This window comes from Euprymna scolopes, chromosome 35 (genome assembly GCF_053919585.1).
Source record: "Euprymna scolopes isolate OS-2025 chromosome 35, ASM5391958v1, whole genome shotgun sequence".
NCBI lineage: Eukaryota > Metazoa > Mollusca > Cephalopoda > Sepiida > Sepiolidae > Euprymna > Euprymna scolopes.
In genome coordinates, this window is record NC_136516.1 from 38,916,287 (window position 1) to 38,937,315 (window position 21,029).

Here is a 21,029-nt window from a genome sequence, read left to right on the forward strand (position 1 = left end):
ATGAAACCAATCACCTAATGAGAAACCATAAAAAATGAATAATTAGTCAATGAACGTTCGTTTTTCAAAAGAATATGAAAATAAGTTAAACTTTATGAAGTCGCTAACATATCCATGACTGAATATATTAAGAAGTTTGTTTTAATAATTTTTTAGTTATTTGTATTATTTGGATCCATCGAACTACTGTTCTTATCTTGAATGTGATTTTCACAACGTTTTGGTCGATATAATCTCCGACCTTCTTCAGGTGTATCTTGTCGAACTCGGGAATGTTTCTATCGAATTTGGTAATTTGGAAGGATCTGTCCGCAGGCACCCGTGGCATAGTGGGTAGAGTACTTGGAAAAATCAATTGTAAAAAAGTGATATTCTCCTGAAGGTTGAAGGTTCAATCTTCAGTGTGGGCAACCGAAAAATACAATTGCAAATTACTTAAGACCTCTATCCAGTCATGGCTGACAGAACAAGAGCATGCTACCCCCATGAAGTAAATAAAGGGTTCTGCTCGAAATTCGGTCCATATTCCCAAGTTCAACAGAAACATTCCCGAGTTTGACAAGATGCACCTGAAGAAGGTCGGAGGTTACATCGACCGAAACGTTGTGAAAAATCACACTGAAGATGAGAACAGTAGTCCAAAGAATTCAAATAATGAAAATAAGCAATCGTCACTTCATAAATTCAGAAACGTCAGAAAAAAAGGCTTTTAATATCAATGTTATTTATGGCAAGGAAAAACTCAACTTTTTATATATATATATATATATATATATATATATATATATATATATATATATATATATATATATGTATATATATATTAGCAGTTCAGCCCGGCTTTGCTTGGGCCCTATGTACTGTCCCCATAACTTAATGTGCATATATATATTAAAAAGTTGGACTCATGTTCAGGTAACCTGCTTCTAAAATTTCAAGTGTTTAGACCCAAAATTGGCGGAGGAGTTTGGTAGAGTTTTCAAAGGTAAAATCGTTGAACTTTGACCCCTTGACAGCCAAAAAGATGTTCCCAAATCTCATTAGCCCTTTTATCAAATCTCGAATCTGTAGACTGGAAATTGACAGAGTAGTTTGGTAGGGAAATCTACACACACAAAGACAATTTCACTTTATATATATATATATATATATATATATATATATATATATAATAATAATAATAATAATAATAATAATAATAAAGACTACTGTTTAAAGCACTGTTGATATGGAATGCAAAATTCAAAATTTATCGGGTTTAAAGACCAAAACAAGTGCAGAACATTTTTTAAATAAACACATATTTATTTATTAAAATTAAATTCAATATTTCGATTCATAACAGAATCTTCATCAGCATAAACACGTTTTTTTTATAAATCTTTTCCTTTTCTTTTTTTTTTACGCATGGCACGCTTTTCTTCGAATGTTGTCCAAGTTTAGAGTTCAAATTTCCGATTCAGTAGAAACACTGGTCCAGCGTGTATTTAAGTAATAAAAAAAAGACCACTGTTTAAAGCACTGTTGATAGCGCCACCGCCGCTATATAAAAAAAAGATTTATGAAAAACTTGTTTTTCCTGATGAAGAATCTGTTATAAATCGAGATATCGTATTTAATTTTAATAAATAAATATGTTTATTTATTTTTAAAAAATTCTGCACTTGTTTTTGGTCTTTAAAACCGTCACATTTTGAATTTTGCATATATTTTCCGAAATTATACTTTAAAGATTCTTGTCGCCATCACACAGTGCAAGTGGGGTGGGAGATGGGCTGCCTTGAGCGACTGACTCGCTGGCTTTGTGACTCCCTTCCCTTCCCGTATCTAGTAGTCGGCCTTTAACTGACCTGTGAGTGTGTGCGCTTCTCTCTCGCCCCATCTCCCTTTTTACCTCTCTCTCTCTCTTTCTCTATCTCTCTCCCAATTTGAAACGACCTGTCCGTTCTTCCTCCTTTTTGCCCTTGGCTATTGGCCAATCAGGATCCTTGTGGAACTTCTCGCAACGCCACAGTGCCCCGTTTTATGTGCCCTTTAAAAAAAAAATCAGTTTGGAGGTTGGCCATCTTGGAAGAAGCATCCTTTAGACTCCGTTGCTGACCGTTTTTCGGCAACGTATTTTGTATATTTTTTTATCCTTTTCTGACAGTGGAGTGCCTTTTTTTAAAAGGAATGTATTGAAGTGTTTGTAGGTACCTCCCTTTAAAAGAAGAACATTCGACGTACCGTCGATAAATTTCATCTTATTTAAACGTTGGGTAGAGAGCCCAACTATAAGAACTGTATTGAAGTGTTTGTAGGCACCTCCCTTTCAAAGAAGAACATTCGACGTGCCGTCGATAAATTTCATTTTATTTAAACGTTGGGTAGAGAGCCCAACTATAAGAACAGTGTCGGAAATTTTTAGTAAAACTGCTTGCTCCAAAGAAAGGAGGAATAAGGAGAGAGAGAGAGAGACACTGACAACCCTTCATGAAAAGGAGAGTGGACCATTTGTTTCGAACCCTATTTCGGGCGAGAGAGACATTTTAAAAAAAACCTTTGAAGGTTGGTTTTATTTGTGAAAAAACACGTCTTAAAGGACTCCCTTTTTTGAAATGTTTATTCTCTTTTCATTCAGACTTCAAGTAAGCCTTTGATTTTTAAGAACATTTTATATATTTTGAAAAGTCTCCCTTTTGAGAGACTATTTTAATGTGAATTTTTTTTGCCCAGTTGCCTTTTTTCCTTTTTATATTGAATGCCCTTTTGTCTTTGATTTTTTCATCCTTTTTTTTTTCTCTCTATTTGTTACTTAGTAAATTTTATTTTACAAGCTTTTGGGAATTCAAAGCAACCAGCCACCCTTTTTCTTTAAATAAACATTTATAATTCTAACAGTTTACAGGGTCTCAAGTAATTACCTTTTATTTCTCTTTGTGTTGTTGCATGACATTATTTTCTCTTTTTTTTTTTTACCCCAATCGTTTCCCAAAAAGACGAGTTTTGGCGACACCCCCAGAAATTTTCGTTAATATTTCCACAGTCAAACAACGTCCTAGCTATCACAAGCCATGAAAGCCAACAAACCGGAAGTCCAAGAGCAAGCAGATGTGACGTTGTTTGATTCTGGAAATAATTTTGCCATCTCACACATTCTGAATATATATCCGACTATTTGGTCTACACACTTGAAAATTGATATACAAGGCATTTGGACCTAGGGAACTGTGGTTTGAGTTGTCCCCCTTTGAAAATTGGCTGTTTGGAGAAATGGAAAACTAGATGGCTCTGGTTGATAGTCAATTTGCATAAGTGGAGAAATAGGCAGCATATAAACGGTACTTTTTTTTTTTTAAGCAGTGTGAAGAGCGCAGAGAGTGAAACGACGGTTGGAAGAAGTGACGGTGAATTCTTTTTGTGACGGTGAATTATTTTTGGACGTTGAAGAGCTCGACCTTTTGGAAGGAACAGCTGTGTCTTATATATATATTTTTTTAAATTTCTTTTTTTTTTCTACTTCACTACAGGAACAATTTCGATTTGGCTTTTAGCTTATAAAAATAGCTGCTAAGTGGTGAAAAAAAAAACGCAAAAATACAGCTGACTTCGGCAGGAGTAAATCAACGAACTTCAGAGCATCCGAATCTATACATTTTTAGCTTGAAGTTGCTTAATTTTTAGCGTTTCTTTTTTATCAATCTGGCGATAGCTCAGATAATAATGACAAAGGCTAAATACCGACTATGGCTCGAGTGCTGAATGTTTTAGTTTCGATTCCAGCTAATGATACCAAAGTCATTTTTTTTTTTTTTTTTTTACAAAGAAATCACTACTTATCAAGGCCCGGAGGTCACTCAGGGATAAGGGTTGTTGGAATGAAAATTGCCAGGCTAATTCGATTGTCGCCCTTTAAGTCAGAAGAGCGACCTATCTATATCACTTCCTTTTCCCTATATTTCTTTCTCTTTCACGCCAGACCCTCAAGCAGTCAAGATGTAACAAACACCGCTCCGGGTGGGGCCATGGGCCACCACCACGCTCCTGACTAGCCAGTCAGCCTTTTGCAGCTATCTGGGGGAGGGGGATATTATAGTGAGCCGTTTAGACCTGCCAAACTTGCTTTGTCTGCATCAAACACACGGACACAGAACAAGCTGTGTGCAGCAGCATACACACATAGAGCGGCTTTGAGGCGCATGCATTTCCGGTGACCTTTGACATTAGGCTTCCGTCCCCTTTTCTTCTTTCTCTTTTTCACTTGACACCAAGCCGTGCACACGTATAAACCACGCACTTCATTGTACTTGCCTTTTTCCAAAGCGTAACGTACAGACTAACTAAGGAAGAAACTCTCAGAATATAATATGGATTGTTATTCTCAAGAAAAAAAAGACGTAGGTATTAGGTTGGTGCAAACATAATATCGTTTTTGTTGACATTCAACTTCATGTCAAAAAACGATATTATTTTTGCACCAACGTAATATGCCTAAGCATGTAAGCTTACGTGCACATAGAGATGGAACGGATACAAAATACTAGACTTACCTTTAGTTTTGGTAATCAATTCCCAAGCCATGGAGTTTCAAAAGTAAACAACGGGTTACTTACCTACAAAAAAGAAATGAAATGTTCTACATTATATTTCTCATGCGTTTGTGTGTGGAAATGTATTTTTACAAAGTAAAATCTATTCTTTGAAGATCTATTAAGGAGGGAGGAAACAAGATTCTCATACAAACACACACACACATACATATATGTGTACATATTCTCTCTCTCTCTCTCTCTCTCTCTCTCTCTATATATATATATATATATATATATATATATATATAGTAGAACCTCAGGATACTGCATCAATCTGTTCTGTTGTTAAGATCATAAGGTGAAATCGCCATATGGCGGGCCTAAGCAAAATTTTATACAGTGCATATTAAAAATTAGTAACAAAATACAGTACAGTATATAATACTATAATACACATATGTATATAAGCCAATGACATTATAAATACCACCGTAAGGTGGGGCAAATACCGTAACCAGAGGTTGGAAAAACATAGTATTCCATATCGTAACCTGAAGAAACTGTATTCTAGGGCCACCGTATCCAGAGTTCTACTGTGTGTATATATATATATATATATATACACAGAGCGGGATGATAAAACTGTGGCCCTATTAAAGACAATATTCCATTTGCATTTGATGAAAACCGGTTTTCTTTTTTTGTTGCAGACTAACTACTAGTTGACCTGGTGTGTAAAAATCCCAAGAGGGAAAGGAGCCTTCTATCATGCTTGAAAGTGACACAATGTTCATTGAGCAAGATCGGAGATGTGTCGCTGTACAACCACTGCTCTCTACCGATCTAAGTTATGACAACAGGACCATTGCCAGCACCCTCAGAACACATCGCTGGATTGCAACAAATAACAGGGATATGCCGAGGGTGATGAAAACAAAGTTTCTGGCCATGGTTATGGTCTTTGGTGTGGTTTCAAGTGAGGGCCACATCATGCTATTTTACATCTTCAAACTTGGCTTGAAAGTCAACACCAAAGTGTACCTGGATGTGCTCAAGAGTGTCGTGATTGCCTGGTGCAATCAGGTGGCCGCTGGCAGACCCTGGTTGTGGCCCACCAGTCCAAAGAGACTCAGATTTGGCTTCAGAAGGAGTGCTAGGACTTTGTATATCAGTGCCATCCTCCTCCCCCGACCTGAATCCGCTGGACTACTTCATTTGGTCATACATGGAAAACATCACCAACATGACCTCCCACAATACCAAAGCCAGCCTGATCGCCACCATCTGCTGAGCTCCTACTGGCGTTTGTGGAAAAGGCATGCTCCCAGTTCCCGACACGTATTGAGGATGTGATTGCGGCTGAAGGCGGCTACATTGAATAGCTGTTGGCTCTACTACATAATCAAGTTACCTGAATTGATTTTTTCAATAAAAGTTTTAAAATATAGCTGTAGTGTTGTTTTCTTTAGGGCGACACTTTTATCGTTCCATCCTGTGTATATAAATATATATACATATTCTTTCTCTCTTTCTCTCTCTCACACACACACACATATATATATATATATATTATGCAATAGAAAAATGCGAGCATGAAAAGTAATATGGTTAAATATGGAAAAGAAAAGGACAAAATATTCTAGTAAAAAATATAATAAATTTATAACTTAAAATATTGCAGCATTAAGAATTGATTATATAACGTTAAATTGAATTTTAAAAAAATGCTGCAATTATAAATTTATTATATTTTTTACTAAAATATCTTGTCATTTTCTTTTCTAGTTTTAACAACTAGTCCTTTACTTTTCCATGTTTAAGCTTAACCATATTACTTTTCATGCTCGCATTTATCTATTGTAATCCATGATTTTTCCAGGCTTCCAGTAAATTCCCTTGTTCTTTGCTTAATTTCAGTATTATTGTTTTGCCCCCATAAACATAACATACACATATGTAAAACAATGCATGGCACTCGTCTGCTTTCATTCTTTCTGTTTCACTTGCTATTTCTCTTTTCGCAAGCGCAGCGAATTAGTAGCAACACTAGTCACTGAAGCGATGTGGTTGCTATGGAAATCAGTCATAAAAACATCGCTCACCTCCTTACGCTTTTTTTTACGATTTTGAACAGCAGTAAATTCATCATAACTTTGGTTTTACTAAACGAAAATTGAAAAAATGTTTTTTCACAGTATAGCTGAGAAGGTGATCTATAAACTGTACTAATTGTTTGAAATTTGGTCGAAAAATGAATAAGCGGTGAAGCTTTAAAGCAGTTCTAAACGACTAAAAGTGCCAACCATATCATTCAAACACGGTCAGACGAGTGCCACTCCCTCAGACACTTAAAGTCCATGAGCCCGAAAATGACTTCCATCGCCACAGGACCATTTTTATAGACAAATGCCTGAGGGAGTATCTATACACAGATGATGTTACAGTCTTAGCTTTGTACAACAGCTAAGTCTCTCTCTCGGTTCAAGATGTTGAGATCCAGCAATAAGCAAGAGCAAGATAGCCAGCAACAAGTTAAACTGCAGACCAGCTTAATGCGGGTACTGGTCTCCCGCTTTATGGTTTTTTAAATCAGAGATTTGCTTCTCCTAGAAAGGTTGCTTTCACCACGGCACACACATACATACACACAAACACACACAGTGCTAGTTGGCCGTTGACCCCAAAAAAGGGTTCATTCGCCCTTTGGAAGGTCTTGTTTTTAATCCTTTAGGGAGACTAGCCACCCTCCTCACCAAACAAGTCTGGTAGGGGAACCATTTTAGTCGCCGGTGACCCGACCATGGGGCAGGTAGTACTGGGTTACATAGTACCAGTAGCAGATGACATGACCTGAATATAATATATGAATGATATATACACTATATATATTATACATATGCATACTAAACCGTGTCAATCGCTTTATTGTAGGACAAACGTTTTTAAATTTGGAAATGAATATAAACTCTAGAGAAGCGAAATTTTGCACACTGGCAGAGCATAACAAGATTAGGGCTATTTCCATAGTGTTTGTGGAATTGCCAAATATATTTAAAAAATTATGGTAATTTTTCTGTTTTCAGATTATTTTAACTGTCCATCGCTTTATTGCAAGTATCCGGACATGTATATCTTAGCTAATTAAACAATGTTCTGAGTTTATAATTCTAATTTAATGAAACAGAAAACAATATTAACAAACACGAAGAACAGAAACCATGTGTTACCTCTCCAGACCAGGATGTGCATGTAACTGGCAGTAACATAGCTCGATTATTTGCAAATACCAAGCTATGAGCGAAATGACATCACGGTTAGGAAAAATCTATTATATATATAAAAGTGAACATGTGTGTGTGTGTGTCTGTATACATTTCCCTATGCAATAACTTTGTCAATTTTAAGTCTACACACTCGAAATTTGATATACAGGGTACTGAGATTTGGGAAAATCTTTATAATCCATTTTCGACCAGAAATTTGGCTGTTGAGGGGTCAAAGTTCAACGATTTGACCCTTGAGAACCGAACTCCTCCGACAATTTTGGGTCTAAACACGTGAAATTTTAGATATAGGTTCTTTGGACGTGGATCTAACTTAATAACTTGATTTGAGCCCAAAACAATAAATGTTAAGGGGTCATAATAGGGGTCAAAGTTTTTAAAAAACTGACCGCTTTTTTTTTTTTTTGCTCATCATTCACCTCCAAACACCCGGGCAACGCCGGACTGAAATGCTAGTAAGAATATAAAAAGAAGAGCAGTCAACATAATTTCCATTTTTCAAAATGACATTGAACAATTTCTTATCAACGGATGAAGTCAATCGGCGGATTTGAGATGACTTTATACCACTAGCAGCTTTAGTAATCCTCCTCCAAAGTGTATCTTCCGACGAAAATTGAACTTCCCCTTCATAAACTGTCATCTTCAAAATCGACCAAAGCTAATCAGTGGGGTTGAGATCTGGAGAACAAGGTGGCCATGTCATGAGAATATCTCTACTGATGCATAGAGATCCAAGAAAGGCTATCGTACCCATGGCTGAATAGGATAGGGTTGTCGTGAATGAAATATTTGACAAGCGACAGGACAATCAAACAATCAGGCGAAAAATGCTCATTTAAAATGCAATAGAAGATTGACTTGTCAGATTCACGCATTTTGACATTTGAAAAGAGCTAATTAGTTACTTGCAGATTATTCCAGCCCAATATAACAACCAAATAAAAAAAAAAATTACTCAATATAGCCAAAATAAGAGCTTGTTATAAAAGAACACAATTAAAGACTGTAAATTATAATTTACAAGAATTTATTATTTGATAGGATACTAAAGAAGGAATATTAAGATTTTTTTTTTTTCATCCATAGATAAATGAATTCTCTTTTGTCATTATAAACTTTTTAGAAATCGGATTATGTAGGTGCTTAGTCTGCGATAGGTTAAAATTAATTTTTTTTTTCCTTCCGGGAATCTAAACTGCGTTCTTTATTTTTATTTTTGCATTTTTTTTTATTCAAAGCTTCTTTTTTTTTTTTTTTTTTTACACACACACACACACACACACACACACACACACACACACACACACACACACACACACACACACAAACACACACACAAACACACACACACACACACAAAAACACACACACACACACAAAAACACACGCACACACACAAAAACACACACACACACAAACACACACACACACACACAAAAACACACACACAAACACACACACACACATATAAGAAAAAATCAAAGCCTGTAAGAATATATTTTACATGAATTCATTGTTCGACAAGATACTCAAAAAAGGTATATTGAAATTTCCTTAATCTACAGAGTTTTAAAGAAATGCGTTCTTCTCTCTCTCTCTCTCTCTCTCTCTCTCTCTCTCTCTATATATATATATATATATATATATATATATATATATATATTGTTTTTTATTCACGTTCACCCCTAACAAGGGATATCACCACTTGGACGTAAGGAACTACTATTTGGGACCAGGCCTAGGAAAGATTAACAAGATGTTATTTTACGTTACATTTGAACTTCTGCATATCAGTAAAGCCAGTGAGGCAGATAGCTGGAAACGAATTCCAAAGTCTAGCTGTTTGAGGGAAGAAACTATTAGAATAGAAAGCTTTCTAGCATTTAGGGATCTCAGCAGTGAAGATTTTATTGTGAAGCGGGTTTGTCGAGATATGTACGCCAAGGGGGGCACAAATGCAATGAGTTCATCAGAACAAATTCGATTAAAATATTTGTAAAACAGGCAGAGAGATGCAACATTGCAGCGATGAGACAGGGGTTGGAGCTTAGTTGACAAAGTGGGACCTATTAGATTGAAAATTTTATTTTGAACCCTATCCATGAGGGAGAGGCCTGTGGGTACATGCACCAGCACAGATGTGGCAACAATACTCCATGCATGGATGAATGGTGGCCTTGTAGAGGTACAGGATACTCTCAGGTGTTAGTAATCTTCTAGCTCGATAGAGGGAACCCACTTCTTTGCAGCAGCCTTTGCAATGTCCTCTATTGTGAGACTAACCGTAGCCCTCGGTGCAAGAAGGTCCGTGTGTGCCTGGCGTGCGGGGTGGTGGCTGATCCTGTGGTCGGGGCAGCGGAAGAAAGAGTTCCAAGATGGCGCCTGCCTGCTTTTATTAGAGACGGAATCTCGCAGGATCGCGCGAGATCTCGCGGGGATGCAAATTAGCTAGGCCATCTTGAGGAATAAAAATCGGTCCATTGGAGGTGCGAGGCAGTCGGGTTCTGACGTTCGTGGCGATCAGTACAGTGACCGTTGGGTTCCGTTTCTATTCGTGCAGTCAGCTGAGCTTTGTTAATTACCTTCGCGCCGTAGCTATCATTGTTTGTTGGTTCGCTGTGTGTTGCCGTGGTTCTTCAGTGAAACGCTTCATCGCCCACGACGAGACTCCCCGTCTCCTACACGTCGGAAACTACACAAGATACTCTTACAAGCTATTTCGGCCCCCCCCCACTCCGAACTTGGTTTTCTTTTCTTCAATGGCGGATAGGTTCGATCTAAAGTTGATACCGGAATTCGACGGATCCGACCCGGTACTCAGCTGGGTTGAGAAGGTCGAGTTACATTGTCAGTTGTCCGGCGTGAAAAATATCGAGCGCGTGATTCCTCTGCGGCTGACCGGCGGGGCCTTTGCTGTATATCATCAACTCAGCGCTGAGGAGAAGTGTGACTACTCGAGTATCAAGGCAGCATTGTACAGGGCATTCGCCACTGACCCCGCCACTGCATGGGAGCAGTTTGAGACGAGGTCTATACGCTTGGGCGAAACTGTGGACGTGTATCTCGCCGAGCTTAAGAAGCTGACGGTGTTGTTCGGCGGTCTTCCCGAGAGGGCCCTAGCCTACAAATTCCTGTCAGGACTCCCCGCTGGAGCAAAGCAGCTCCTGCGAGCAACCTCTACCATGTCCTCACTACCGCTGAGTGACCTAGTGGACAGAGCCAGGACAATAATGAAGGATGACTCGACGGTGCAGGAACCGGTAGTTGCTGTCGCACAGGCCCCACTAAGTGGCGAAGGACCGTCTCAGGGACCCAGCCCGCAAGGTGATGTCATCTGCTACAGATGCAACGGGCGGGGCCACATGGCAAGAAATTGTAGAAGGCGGTCGACGGCTGTTCGCTGCTACTGCTGTAACAAGACTGGGCACATGGCCCGAGACTGTGCGGGAAACGGGGACGGGGACAAGGTGCCAGTGCCGACCTCTTCCCCGAACACAAAATAAACAAGGCGCTCCCTGTCATTTAATGACACGTTATGTTCAGCCCTCCTTGATTCCGGTTGCTCCCACACCATAGTGTGTGCGGACTTCTGTCGGGCCTGGAAAAAGAAGAACGTCAGGATAACTACCATTACTGGAAAAATGCTAATGTGTTGCGGCGTGGGTGTGGTACACATTCGCACAAGAACTGGAAACTCGGCCAACGTCGAAGCGCTGGTGACACGCGAAAAGCCGCTGAGTTTCGACCTGTTGCTAGGCTACGATGCCATAAAAGTCCTGGGCGGTGTGCGCATAACGCGCGCTGGCGTTGTAGAGTTTCAGGATAGGCCCCCGGTGTGCGCAGCACTAAGAGTCGACCAGCCGGACTTCAGTGCGGAGTTCGACGACCAACAGAAGGCGTGGACCGCCACTTGGAGGTGGTCAGAAGACAAGGAACCGGCCAAACTACAAAACAAAGTGGCAGAGTACCGTATGCCCGACCAGATAAGGCCTGCATATGAAAGCGAGCTCCGTGAATGGATTAAGAACGGTTGGCTGATTCCATACCCCTACGACAAACTTGGACCCCCCAAGGGCCTGATACCGCTGATGGCAGTTGCCCAACCTAACAAGTCAAAGGTGAGGCCGGTAATAGACTACCGCGAGTTGAATGCCCATGTTGATGCGTTCACAGCGGACGCCAACGTCTGTGCCAGCAAGCTGCGAGAGTGGCGCCGGCAGGGGTCCAATGTGTCCCTACTGGACTTGAGAAAAGCATACTTGCAGGTCCGGATCGGCAAGGCGATGTGGCCTTTCCAGACAGTGATGTTTTCCGGGAAGAGATACTGTCTTACGCGACTCGGATTTGAGCTAAACGTAGCACCCCAGATAATGAAGGCTATCGTCAATGCCATGTTGTCACAAGAAGAATGGATCAGAAAGGGAACATCGGCGTACATTGACGATATATACGTGAACGAAGATATCGTGTCATCTTCACGCGTAAGATCCAAACTTGCTGAGTTTGGTCTAAACTGCAAGGACTCTGAGCGGCTTGAGGATGGCGCCCACGTATTGGGCTTGAGCGTTCAAGAGGAGCGAGGGATCCTGAAGTGGAGGCGTGGAACCGCAGTTCCCGACGTACCCGACGTTTACACAAGACGTGGCGTGTTCTCCCTGTGCGGGAAACTTGTGGGGCACCTTCCAGTATGCGGATGGGTTCGTGCGGCGACAGGCGTCATAAAAAGGAGGGCAAATGCAGTCACCAAAGGCTGGGACGATGAGATAACCGACGAACTATTGGTTCGAATGTTAAAGGAGACCATCGCTAGTGTGAAAAAGAATGACCCCGCCACAGGGGACTGGTGCGTGCAGGGAGATGAACTGAGCGTGTGGGTGGACGCAAGTTCTCTAGTGATCGGTGTAGTTTTGGAGAAAGATAGGGCCGTAGTTGAGGATGCCTGCTGGCTGCGACCGGCGAATGATGCTGCCCATATCAACCTGGCAGAACTCGACGCTGTAATAAAGGGCATTAACCTGGCACTTCAATGGGAAGTGAAGAAACTGCGTGTGCACACTGACTCACTTTGCGTGCACCACTGGGTGTTGGACACACTCACGAGGAAGGCCAGGGCACGCACCAAGGCAGCCAGCGAAATGCTGATAAGACGGAGGCTGGAGACTGTGAAAAAACTGGTGACGGAGTACAACCTGTCCGTAGACGTAGTGCTCGTCACCTCGGACTACAACCTCGCCGACAAGCTCACTCGGGTACCACGGAGATGGCATGAGGCTATGAAGAAAGAAGCTAAGCCATTGCCTCTGTGTGCTGCCTCCGTCGAGGAGGACGAAATCAGGAAGATACATCACGACAGTGGGCACCCCGGAGTACAACGGACCTACTACTTTGTGAAGTTGGCTAGACCATCAATACCAAAAAGCGCAGTAAGAGCAGTGGTCAGGGAGTGCCAAACGTGCCAGTCCATCGACCCCACCCCAGCCAGATGGCGGAAAGGACAGCTGGGAGTGGACGCGACCTGGAGTCGGTTGGGTATGGATATAACCCACTACGGCAGCCAACACTTCCTCACGCTGATAGACTGCGGGCCAACGAGGTTCGCGATTTGGCACCAATTAGCGAGGCAGGATTCCACCAGTGTCATCCACGAATTGGAATCCATATTCTACGAAAGGGGGCCGCCTGAGGAGATCCTCACGGATAACGACACGGCGTTCTGCAGCAGGGAATTCAGGCATTTTATGGACAACTGGGGGATCCGCCTTCAACACCGATGCGCGTATGTGCCGAGCGGCAACGGCATAGCGAAGCGGTGCCACCGAACCGTGAAGAGGATCGCGGCCAGGAAGAAGTGTATGATCGCGGAGGCGGTTTACAGATACAACACAGCGCCTAAGGACGCCGTGACTGGCGGCAGTGCACCCGCTGATGCGATTCATCACTACCACGTGTGCGTCAAGGACGTTGAAGTGTGTCTACCTGACCAACGAGAACCCCAGAGGACGTACCAAGTGGGAGACACCGTCTGGGTGAAGCCACCCGGCGGCCGTTGCACCAGCAGCTTTTGGAGGGGGCGGGTCACCGGCGTCATCAGTGAACAGGCCATACTAGTCGATGATACTCCGCGCCACGTAAGGGATGTCAGGCCCGCTCTAAGCGCTGACCAATTGGCGAGCAGTGGAAGTAGCGAGTCATCCGACGATGAGCGATGGATCCAACCTGTGCCCCACGAACCTGATGACTCAACTGCGAGCTCTAATGCTGATGCTGATGCTTCCGATGCCACTTCTGAGAGCTCCGATGAGGAAGTCCCGGCAATACCCCTCCGCAGGAGTGCTCGAATCAAATGGCCACGTCCGCCGTGTCACGTATGTGATCTGGAGACCAGGGGGGATTGTGAGACTAACCGTAGCCCTCGGCGCAAGAGGGTCCGTGTGTGCCTGGCGTGCGGGGTGGTGGCTGATCCTGTGGTTGGGGCAGCGGAAGAAAGAGTTCCAAGATGGCGCCTTCCTGCTTTTATTAGAGACGGAATCTCGCAGGATCGCGCGAGATCTCGCGGGATGCAAATTAGCTAGGCCATCTTGAGGAATAAAAATCGGTCCATTGGAGGTGCGAGGCAGGCGGGTTCTGACGTTCGTGGCGATCAGTACAGTGACCGTTGGGTTCCGTTAGTGACCGCTGGGTTCCGTTTCTATTCGTGCAGTCAGCTGAGCTTTATTAATTACCTTCGTGCCGTGGCTGTCATTGTTTGTTAGTTCACTGTGTGTTGCCGTGGTTCTTCAGTGAAACGCTTCGTCGCCCACGACGAGACTCCCCGTCTCCTACACGTCGGAAACTACACAAGATACTCTTACATCTATGTAGTTGTTCCAGTTCATATTGCCCACAAATGTTAAGCCGAGGAGTTTGAAGGTAGAATTCTCAGGTAGGGTGCTATTTGTCATGTATATAGGCGGTTGGAGAGGCGTCTTGTAATTGTTAAAGAAGAGCTGCTTAGTTTTACTAGCATTAAATGTTACCATCCATTTGCAGCTCCATTCCCTTACGGTCTGGAGGTCATTTTCTAACGATTCTTCCATTGTCTTAGATTTGTGTACAGCTGTTCTTCCCTCATTTGTTTGTCTGTTCGTTCCACTTTTCTGGGGAAACTACAGGGTCAACGTGGCTCAAAATTTTGTATGTACATTTGTTATCATCAGGTGTAGCGAACGATGTATTATGGTATCCGTCCAGTGAACGATTACAGGTTAACAGTAAAATACGAAAATAGCATATTTACTCTAGAAGTTTGACATTCTAAGTCAACGGGCTATAACTTTTGGCTCGAGCTAAAACGTCTATTATTAATAATTCTTGATTTAGTTAGTTAAAAACGAACTCAACAAAGAATGTTTACTAATGAGGACATTCTATTTATTTATAATATTACACATGGTGTCTTAGATAGAAAGTCGACCCAGTTGTAAAAGGAAAATATTGAATTTTCTGAAGTTTAAATTATTACCGGTCACTGACTTTCATAGGATTTGGTATAAATTTCACGTGTTTCTTTTTTTTTATAATTTCTTTTTTATATAAGTGATTCATAAGATGATATAATAAAATTCGACGTTTTGTAGCAACTTAGAATGATAGACTTAAAAATAAAAAGCCAACAAAACCTTTTAGGTAAAATTCGACTTTAATCATCAACGTAGAAAGATAGACTTCTCGCCATAGTCCTTACAACAACAATCGCATGATAACGCTGTTTTGAAATCATTCGATGTTTGCTGATTTGAATGCTTGATGCTGATTGGTTCCCTGCATCAGGATTTAACCAATGTAATATAATCTCTCTTAAAGTCGTAAATCAGCTCTCTTTTTTTTTTTATTCACTCATTTTCACTCGTGACAAGGCATATTTTTTTTTACATGGGGGTCACCACTTATCAAGGCCCGAAGGCCACTCAGGGATAAGGGTTATTGCGTGTACAATAATCAATGAGATAGTATTGTAGTAATCATTAGTATTGGTGGTTTTGATAGAGTGTCTTACTTAAGGGGGCGGTTTGTCAGGAGTTTGTTTATGTTGGACTTGAAGACGTCCAAGTTGTAGTCAGGTGGGAAACAGGCGAGCGGCAGAGAGTTCCACTGGCGTGCAGTTCTAAGAAAGAAGCTTTGCTCATGAAATCTACGTTTGGATTTAGGCATAGATAAAGAGTGGGGAAAATTATTGACAGTAGTTTCAGCCAGACGGGTGTTTCTCATGAAAGATTGGCGAGGGGGGGGGACGAGGGATTGGAGCTCATACGAGCATCTGCCATGGAAATAACGATAAAACAAAGACAGGCTCGCAACGTCTCTTCTGTGGGAGAGAGGTTGCAGGGAAGAGAAAAGGGCCTCCCCCACTAAACTACAAAGTCTATTTTGTACTCTGTCAAGGCAGGATAGGCTGTTTTTAGCAGTTCCTGCCCAGATGTGGCAGCAGTACTCCATCCTTGGACGTACTTGGCTTTTATACAGATAGAGAATTGCATCAGTAGTGAGATATCTTCTGGAGCGGTAGAAGGATCTCACCATTTTCCCAGCGTCCCTGGCAACAGATTTGATGTACGTGTTCCATTTCTGATCAGGAGTAAAGGTCAAACCCAGAAGCTTGTCAAAACATGGAGCCTCCCCAAGACGAGAGCCATCCATTTCAATTGATGCCAGATGGGGATCAGAGCGTTTATGATGTAAAGATAGAAGCTTGGTTTTGGATGAATTAAAAGAGACCAGCCACCTCTTCCCCCATTGTACCACGTGCTCAAGATCAGAGGAGAGAGAATTAGAGAGAACTTTGTCATTTACAGCCTTTGATGTGTTGCCATAGATGGTCGAGTCATCAGCATAGATATCAACGAATGATTTAAGTATGTGTTTTGGGAGATCATTGATGTAGATCAGGAAGAGAGTTGGGCCCAGGATGGACCCCTGGGGGACTCCAGCATTAATACTGTGGGCCTCTGATTTCTGCCCATCAACCAGTACTCTTATGAACCTATCAGAGAGAAATGATTTAATGATTGAGAAAACATTTCCAGTTATACTGTAGCTGGAAATCTTGTGAAGTGGGCCCTTATGCCATACCTTATTGAAGACCTTCGATATGTCAAGAGCAATTGCCCTGGAAAGGAAACCTTTGTCAAGAGATTCACTAATCCTATGTGATATAACCGGTAGCACATCTGCTGTAGATCTTGCAGAGCGGAAATCATATTGTATATCACTAAGGTTTCCCCCCCACGCTCTATCTGTGCCTAAATCTAAACGCAAATTCCATGAACAAAGTTTTTTTCCCAGAACCTCCCGCCTGTGAAACACTGTTCCGCTTGTCCGCTTCTCACTTGAATACAACATGGTAGCCTTCAAATCCAATGTAAACAAATTCTTGTTGAGCCGTTCCCATAAATAATCAAATTCTACCCAATTCACACCATTAACGATTACTACAGTTACACCTTACATTCATTAGCCCTTATCCTCGAGTAGCCTGTGGGCCTTGACAAGTGGTGGCTCCTATATAAAAAAAAAATCTTAAAATAAACATGTATTTATATTTTCGTTCAGTGCAACATTTCAGAACTCAAAGGGTTCATTCATGCGGGCAACACTTGAATTCAGTATGAGGTAATATAGATGTCGCAACCTGGGCGACATTTTAATAATTACATTTTCTCGAATATTTCGCTGTTTTATTTAACTTCAAAGTTTTCAGAAATCAAGAGAATGCTAGCACTTGGTTTCTATATTGGACTATTTGTTTGTATTCTTGGGGTATCCTCTTTGTTTGTATTCTTGGGGTATCCTCTTTGTTTGTATTCTTGGGGTATCCTCTTTGTTTGTATTCTTGGGGTATCCTCTTTGTTTGTATTCTTGGGGTATCCTCTTTGTTTGTATTCTTGGGGTATCCTCTTTGTTTGTATTCTTGGGGTATCCTCTTTGTTTGTATTCTTGGGGTATCCTCTTTGTTTGTATTCTTGGGGTATCCTCTTCAAAATTAACCCCGTGTTCCCTTCTCTCCTTCACGCACAGATTTTATTTCTCTAATTGTTCTGTTTAAATATAATATCCTATAAAACCATTCTAGCGTCTACAGGATTTTCATTCAACAAGCGAGAAACGGTAGTTTCGTAGCGCGAGCACACGTGATAATGTTGACAAATTTAAAAGGGTTGATATGACGCGGAGACAAACGTCGGGATTAGGACGTTAGAGACGAAAAAAAAAAAAAAAGAAAAGAAAGAGCTGGCGAAGAAAAGGAATGAATAAAAAACGATTACCATGTGTGTAAAATGATCCTAGTGGGTTTAAATAAAAAAGGGATTAAAAAAGAATATTTTGTTTCTTTACAAAAAAAAAAAAAATCAGTTATATTCGAACGTTCCATTAAAGTTCTCATTTACATCTCAAACGATGAGTTAGTAAAGAAGCTGAGAACCTAATTTTCCTTTCCTTAATTCACCATTTTAAATATGTTATAGTATACCTTTCTTGTGGTCTCTTGTTCTTACTGGATTCCAGGACAAGAATTTATCTAGTTTGGTGGAGTATCCAGTTTCGTGCTCTTATTTGAGATAATATCAGTTGGAGAAAGTACACCATTTAACAATCATTCGTTTGCCTTACGTTATTTTTTTTGTGTGTTTTTTTCGAGTTTTTAAAGTTTTAACATTTTTTTTTTATATATAATATTTAAACAAATAAAAAAAAAAAATTTAATATTTAATATTTAAAAATATTTACTTCGCTTATTCTTATGTTTTGATTAAAGCACACACACCTCTAAACACCCGGGCAACGCCGGGTACTCCCCGCTAGTCAAATATAAAATCTCACCTGTCTGTTTAAATGTACGTATGTATGTATGTATGTATGTATGTATGTATGTATGTCTGCCTAAAACTTTCGACACAGCCGATGGATTTTCACGAGATCAGTAGTGTTTTGAAGCTCGACCCTTTTGACGACAATTATAAAAAAAATTGGCTAAAAACATTAATTCCTTCACCCTCAACTCATTTCTACAAGGAGGGGTCGCTTTTTTGGCCGATATTTTCGAAAGTCAGCCTCTCTTTTCGATTGAGTAGCCTTAATTTAAACCTTCGCCACTTCTGCTTTTGCGATGGACGCAATGGCAAAGACGTCACGTTTTTTTTCCTCCATTCTTTTCCTCCTTCACATTACGGGTTCGAGCCTGCCTGACTACTGCCACGTTTTTTTTTTTTGGCTTAACACACACCTCCAAAAACCCGGGCAACAGAGAGACCTTAGACATTTGAGAATAGTGTCTAGTAGGCATTCAAGTTCTCTCCCGTAGGCATTCAAGTTTTAGATCAGAATGATTTTCAACATGCTATATCAACGTGAGACAGCCCTTTCACCTTCTTAAAAATAACTTTTTAAACAGAAAGCCATTCTTAACATGGAGAGGAGGACACCACGTTTTGAATTAACTGTCTGGCAATCTTCACTTTGGTATCTTCTGGCAACTTACGAAACCGCTGGAAGATGTCAACACGAAAAATATTGGTAATGGTGATCGTCGGAGTAACGGTATAAGTGCAAAAGTTTTTATCTTCCTTCCTTGTTCCTTTTGGCTTGGAACATAGTGTAGTAGCTGTTCTGATACTACACAGTCTATTCTCGTTCCGATCAGTGAAGAAATCCTTCTAGAGGCAATTTAAATTTATGTTCGAATACATAGTGCCTCAGTTTGGGAGCTGGACTTTTCCTCCACCTTAAAAATCGGCTAAGATTGCTTTTATAGGGGAGGGGCAAGTAGACAGGGTTGATTGTCAGTGAAAAGTATCCTCATGCCAGGTGGTCCTGACAAACCCCTGTGTAGGGAGATGTTAGATACTCGAGGATAGTGTCTAGTAGGCATTTAAGTTTCCAGGCATTTGTTGGAATATGTTGTGACCCTTAAAAATTCACTCAGTTTTTTTGTCCCAAAGAATTAAAAAAATGGCATCAGATCTGCTCAAAAATGAATCCTTTGATCTGATTTTATCAGATTTTAAAATTTTTCACATGTGCACCAATATAAGGCCAAAATACATTATGTGGCTCACATGGTAACAAGTTTCTAATTCTGGGCATTGTTGCGGACACGATGAAGTACCTTTGCCTCCACTCTTTATCTGTTCCTAAATCAAAACGTATATTCCATGAACAAAGCTTCTTTCTTAGAACTGCACGCCTGTGGAACTCTCTTCCGTTTGCCTGCTTTCCAGCTGACTACAACTTGGTTGTCTTCAAGTCCAACATAAACAAATTCTTGAGGAAACGCCCCCTGAAATAATCCAATCTACCAAATTTCCATTAACAACGACTACTACGATATTATACCATTGATTACTGTACACTCAATAACCCTTATCCTCGAGTCGCCTAAGGGCCTCAATAAGTGGTGACTTGTATGTAAAAAAAAAAAGAAGAAATTTGTTTTATTAACAGGTTGAGCATAATCTATGGTTATAGGTTTCAAAATTCTAAATTTCTGAATAATTTGACATGGAATTACTGATACATAAGGCATAATCACGTTGTCACACCGCTTCCCGCCAGATCACTGAAGTTAAGCAACGTTGATCCTGGTTATTACTAAAATGGGTGACCAATTTGGGAATTCCAGGCACTGTACGTAGGAGGATGTCGACATCTCCCTGCAAGAGTTACAAAAACCTAACATCGTCATCTCCCCTTGCGGGGATACACATGCAACTGAGGACCGCTTGTGAATTTTATACTCCCATGAAACTTTCTCTTTTGGAGGAAGCCAGTTAAACCGGAATAGAGTTAGTGCTGACCGACACATAAAAAAAAAATGGATTACTGATAGATAGAATCTTTGAACTATTAAAAAAATTGCCTTTGAATATGAAAATTATTTATCATAATTTTTAAAAATTTTATTTATTAACAGTCACAGCTTATCTAGACTCAAATGCCACTCGAGGATCAGAGATAAGGTCAAAGTCCCAACGTGTACCAACTAAATACTTTGCATTTCAAAAGTTGAATTTTAGGGGTATTCTGATCTGTTTTGGATGAATATCACATTAAAAATTGTTGCAAAAGTTTTATGATATTAAAACCTTCATTATCGAATATATTATCTAATGGTTTTCAATGGTCGCCACTTTGGTTTAATTGCAGACGATACTAAACGAACCAAAACACGAGTGTCTTCAGTTAAAACCAATATGGC

At 40.8% G+C, this 21,029-nt stretch overlaps 1 protein-coding gene across 15 annotated transcripts in view; it reads right to left on the minus strand.

The window, feature by feature from the left end:
• Nucleotides 1-21,029, minus strand: part of LOC145259826 (multiple C2 and transmembrane domain-containing protein 1-like) — a 992,069-nt gene that overhangs the window by 871,154 nt on the left and 99,886 nt on the right. For 5 of the 15 annotated variants that reach the window (XM_080117640.1, XM_080117643.1, XM_080117642.1 and 2 more), the window contains exon 2: nt 4,530-4,592. The exons of the other annotated variants lie outside the window; for them this stretch is intronic. In XM_080117640.1, the coding sequence (XP_079973766.1) occupies nt 4,530-4,560 (31 nt within the window). In that variant the 5' untranslated portion in view covers nt 4,561-4,592. The remainder of the gene's footprint in view (nt 1-4,529; nt 4,593-21,029) is intronic. 15 annotated transcript variants of the gene reach the window in all.